We start from the raw sequence: 5,798 nt of genomic DNA on the forward strand, positions 1-5,798 counted from the left end.
AATCGGCGGAGCTCCTAAATGCTCTTACAAAAGAAGACTTCCAGCATTGCTTTGACCAATGGAAAAAACGAATGGAACGGTGTGTAGCGAGGGGAGGGGAGTACATTGAAGGGGAGCATTCAATTGTAGAATAATTTTTAAAATAAAACTCTTTTTCATAACCAGTCTCGTTATTTAATAACCAGACCTCGTATATTCTAAATTTTAAATTGGTTTTAATTTTATGGAGAAAAAGAAAAAAAGAAAAGAAAGAAAAAAGAAAAATAAAGATATTCATCTTCGCATTCGGGAAGGTCTTAATATATAATATTATTTAATATATAATGCTACTTAATATATAATACTACTTAATATATAATACTACTTAATTGTTAGGCACATATGCTATTGTTTAGTTATTATTTTAGAAAAAGGAATCTTCAAAAGAAAAGGAAAGATTGTAGAATAGATATTCTTTATCTATGTGACGCGTGAGCTATCTGGTTGGTTTGAATGTTTAAATAAAGGAACTAAATAAGCCCTGCTATAAAAGGGAAAAGAATTTTACAATATATAAAAGGTATGATAAAGTTTCGAAATGAAGATAAAATAGGGACAAAATATCAAAACCAAGGCGAAATACAAAACTAGAGATAAGATAAAGGTAAGGTATACTATAAATCGTATATTTATAATAAGGAAAGAGAGAATTTTATCGGGATGTAACATATGCAATGACGTTCATACGTCAAGCGGCCCGTTTTATATTTTTATGTACTTGGCATCTCGACACTATCACTTGATTAAGGTACAGTTACCAAAAAATGAATAGTTTAATAGATAAAGATATTTTCCAGTTTGGTTAGAACTAAAATAGCAACTTTTAAATAACGCTAGAGTAAGATCTGTCTTTTTTAATGATTTTTCTTAAGGAATCTTTTGATGAGCATCTTGATCATAATTATTATTAAGTAAAAAGAAAGATTTGCACAGCCTATTTGTTTCACAATATTTTTGCAGAAAGTAGAAGAATATTAATCTCGGTCTCGAAACACAGCTTTATTTACGCCATTATAATTAAGCATATTAATTACTTTAAAAGTTGTCTCAGTAGAAGATCAGTTGTTTATACACTATTCTTTTTTCTTTTGCTTGTTGCACGCATATGTTTTTCATATAGCAGAAGCCGGAGCGCCAGCAATGGGGAAATGACAGGGAATTTCTGTTATCTTGTATCGCCATGTCGGTCGGTCTCGGTAATATATGGCGATTTCCGTTTACGGCATATGAGAACGGCGGCGGCGCCTTTCTGATACCGTATATCATAATTTTAATCGTCGTAGGGAAGCCGTTTTACCTGCTGGAGATGATCCTAGGACAATTCTCCAGCCAGTCAGCCTTGAAGATCTGGGATCTTGCGCCGGCATTTAGAGGTGCGATTACATTCGGTGTATCCTAGTGCTTTTTTTGCAGTTCTCACAACTGCTCTTTAATTTTATTCAGTATTCATGAGAGAATTGTAAAATATAATATTATAGCGCAAGAATAAAATTAAATAATCGTAGGCATTGGCATCGCGCAATGTATAACATTGCTGGCACTGACGTCCTATTACTGCTCGCTGATGGCGTTGACCTTGTTCTACCTCATCGCTAGCTTCCAAACGGAATTACCATGGGGAAGATGCTGGGAGGAATGGGGCGAATTCTGCGTAGACTCTTTACGCAGCAATTACAGCTCTAGGATTGAGAACATCAGTTATTCCAGCTCTGCTGAGCTGTATTTCTAGTAAATTACTTACAAGGGGCCTGTCACAATTGCCCGAAACATTCGATTCTCCTTAAAATATGTTGATAAATATAAAAATCTAAGAGATACATATTTTTTTATATCGACCAAATCTTAGATTTAAGAGGTAAAACAACCCCTCAAAATGAAAGGGTATGAGAGTGTTTTTAAAATATTAGATTTTTTTAAATATTAGATTTTTGAAAAATCTTAATATACAGTTATAAGATATACTTGTAAAACCATAGAAGTTTTGTCTAAAACTTTTTCTATACATTTCACCATTTCGTTGTTAACACAATCCAACAAAAAAATTGCGGCGAGTAGGGCCAGCATTTCTTAATATTGTAAATTCAAGGTTGCTGAATCCAAATCCGCCAAAAGATGTCCACCACATCAGATTTTTGAGATAAATCGAGTAATATGAGTCAAAAACAGCTTTTTTACCATTTTTTTTGTGGCCAAACGAAATTTTATTTTTCAATTTCATTAGCACCACTCTAAAGAGCAAATCTTTATCTTTATAACAAATTTTTATTTTTTACTGTGCGATTTTTTTTCATTGAGTTATGAATGTTTTCTGAAATGTAAAATGGTGGATCCAAATTAGCGGATTGAACCTAGAAAGTAGATCAATTTGTATAAAAAAATATCTTAGGCTTTCTAAAGGTCATTGATATCAAATCTCATAAACTTAAAATATAAAAATTCAAAATGGCGGATCCATTATGGAGAAATGAAGTGACATTCCTTATTTGATACAAATCTGTCTATTTTTCACATTTAATCCGCTAATTTGGATCTACCATTTTACATTTTAGAAAACGTTCATAATTTAATGAAAAAAAATCGCATAGTAAAAAATTCGTTTTAAAGGTGAAGATTCGCTCTTTAGAGTGACGTTAATAAAATTGCAAAATAAAATTTTATTTTGCCACAAAAAATGGTAAATATGACAAAAAACGCTTGTGTGTGTGTTTTTGACTCATATTAATCAATTTACCTCAAAAACTTAACGTGATGGGCATATTTCGATGACGGACTCAGCGATCTTGTATCTATTAAGAAATGTAGGTTGCCGTAGGAAAAAAAGGTCAAATTTTGTCGGACAGTGTAATTGATAGGAATATAAGCGTTAGTTTAGAGATTGTTTCGTACATTCAATCTGATATTGGGACGATATAAAAAGATACGTACTTCTTAGATTTTTGTGTTTAACAATATACTTCAAAGAAAATCGATTTCGGACAGTTGTTTCAGGTCTTTTGTTAGATACAATAGTGAAATTAGCTACTCGTATATCTAGTTTTTTATCTAAAGTGTCCCGAAATGGATCAGATGACTTTCCGTGAATAAAATTTTAGAGAATCAAATGAACAACAAAACTATACTTCAGAGAATTCCTTTAATAAAATTTAAGTCGAAACTAACATAAAAATATAATATACTGTAATTACTTATTATATGCAACTATTGTACATAGGTACATATATGTACATTAGATTGACAAGAAAAAAAAATTTTTTAATCGGCCTTTCAGTTAAAAATCTTCCATTTCACGTCAAAAGAACACCCCTGAATTTTTATCAAAAGATATTAAGATTTAGAGATCGCTACTAATTTTTAAATCAAAGTTTTGATTTTTTTAAATACATGTTTAATTTGATGCAATAAATAGCTTAATCCGGATTTTAAATGTGGTACTGTATGTTTTTTAGTCACTGAACACGATAATTCATTTAGCTCTACGATATATGTAGAGCTAAATGTAGTCTATTATATATAGGGTGTCCGCCCATAAATGTCCGAGCAAATATCTCGCAACTGGTTGAAGTTACAAGAAAGTTTAATAAGAGAAATTTGTACGACTTCAAGCTACAAAGTGCAAGTAAAAAATTTTTTGTTGCTTTTGGTTTTTCTGAGTTATGTAGGTTAACATAGTTTTTTTAAATGGATAGCTATAATTTTTTTTGCATATTTGTATAGGGAGCATTTGTAATCAAAATTGTATGTAGTACAAAATTGTATGTAGTACAAAATTGTTATTATGCATCGTTTACGAGATAATCGACATTTTAAGTATCAATGTAGTAAATTGAATTCGGTAATTATTTAGTATGCGGGATTATCCTCCAATGACCTTGACTTTGACATATGTTGTCAAGGTCATGCCCCCGAGTGACTTTGACCAAATTTTAGCTGTCGTTCATTGTTCGTTAAAAAATTGTTATCAAAAAAGCTTTATTAAAACAATGTGATTTTAAAACAAAGAATGTTTGTAAACCAGACATTCTCAGAAAAAGAATCACATATATCATCACATAATATCAGTTGACTGGACTAACTTTTGCAGAGAGGTAATTCATGTAATTTAATAACTTGGTAAAACATAAATGGAGAACAATATCAATTGTTTGTAAAGCAAGAAATTTGCGTTTTTGAAGTAAAATATTAGTATTTTTGAAACAGAAAATGTGTATACTTTTAATTAAAAATTATCTACTTTAATAAATATTCAATTACAACAATCGGGCTTTTCAACTCATGAATCAATAGTTAACAACAATCAAAGTCAAATTGGCGGAGAAAGAATTATTGTCGAAATCGATGAGGCAAAATTTGGACGTCGACACTATCATTGCGAACGACTCGTTAAAGGATAATGGCTTTTCGATGGAATAACACGTAATACAAAGAAAATATTGTATTTGTCCTATCAATGACGCACAAACATTACTACCGTTCATCCGGAAAAACATCGCTCCTGAATCAATAATTCATACCGATTATTGGAAAGTATACAGTCAAATCGACCCAATATATCAACATAAAATAGTAAATCATTCACATTTTGATCCAGATACAAACGTTCATATTAAGAACATCGAACATCTGTGGAGAGATATTCGCGGAATTATACCTCAATATGATTGTAAACAATTCCATTTCGTCCATTACCTTGCAGAATTCATGTACCTTGCAGAAAAACGTTTGATACACATTACGATTAGACGCTTTTTTTAATGTAATGGCTAAAGATTCCACATATAAGCGTAAAAATTCGAACAAATTCTCTGCTCTAAAGACACAAAAATTATAATATATAAGAAAATATTTTGCGCTGTTAAAGCAGAAAATTTGTTTCATCGGTGCGCAGTGGTGTCCAAAAGTTAGGTTTTATTAATGAACTTTTTTTGTTAGTAACTTTTTAAGGAACAAAATGAGCAACGACTAAAATTTGTCCAAGATCACTCGGAGACAACATATGTCAAGGTCATTGGAGGATAGTCCCCTATAATAAATAATTAATTTGGATTTTAAGTAATTTTGACATTTCAAACCACGTTCAAAATTACTTAGAATTTACTATTTTGATATATAAGATGTCGATTATCTCGTAAACGATACATAGTAGCGATTTTTTACTATATATAATTTTGATTGTAAATGCTCTCTACTACATGTATAGATATGTAAAAAAATTATAGGTATCCATTTAAAAAAACCTATGTTAACCTACATAACTCGAAAAAGCCAACAGTAGAAAAAAATTTTTACATGCACTTTGTAGCTGATTCAGAGTTTCTCTTATTAACTTTTTTGTAATTTCAACAAGTTGCGATATATTTGCTTAGATGGATATTTATGGATGGACACTCTGTATATATATTAGGTGTACAAAAAAGTTCTGAGCTTTAGATTTGATACAACCGAAATAACAATTTAAATTTTATATATCTTCCCGCCCTTTTGGGGTTTTAAAACAGTAACATTTAACCTCCTGAAATGCGATACGGTTTGGCGTTTGATGCACATAACCTCAAAAATCAGTAGTGTTCACGATGGCAATTACAAAAGAGCATATTCGATTTTCCATCCACTTCGCGTTTCATCTGAAGAAAAATGCTGCTGAAGCCACTGAAATGATTTGTGCTGCATATGGAGAGAACGCTGTAAGTCATGCAACATGCAAAAGGTGGTATCAAAAGTTTCGCCAAGGAGATTTCAGTCTTAAAGATGAATCGCGTGCT

General features: G+C 31.2%; 1 protein-coding gene across 1 annotated transcript in view; it reads left to right on the top strand.

Moving 5' to 3' along the window:
• The window catches only part of LOC108756061 (sodium-dependent nutrient amino acid transporter 1-like), a gene marked incomplete at its 3' end in the record, with an annotated part of 79,072 nt that overhangs the window by 30,406 nt on the left and 42,868 nt on the right, over positions 1 to 5,798 (top strand). Inside the window, exons 3-5 of the mRNA XM_018499619.1 lie at positions 1,160 to 1,235; positions 1,323 to 1,412; positions 1,545 to 1,767. Coding sequence (XP_018355121.1) covers positions 1,160 to 1,235; positions 1,323 to 1,412; positions 1,545 to 1,767 — 389 coding nt within the window. The remainder of the gene's footprint in view (positions 1 to 1,159; positions 1,236 to 1,322; positions 1,413 to 1,544; positions 1,768 to 5,798) is intronic.

Source organism: Trachymyrmex septentrionalis, unplaced genomic scaffold (genome assembly GCF_001594115.1).
Source record: "Trachymyrmex septentrionalis isolate Tsep2-gDNA-1 unplaced genomic scaffold, Tsep1.0 scaffold92, whole genome shotgun sequence".
NCBI classification, from domain to species: Eukaryota; Metazoa; Arthropoda; class Insecta; order Hymenoptera; family Formicidae; genus Trachymyrmex; species Trachymyrmex septentrionalis.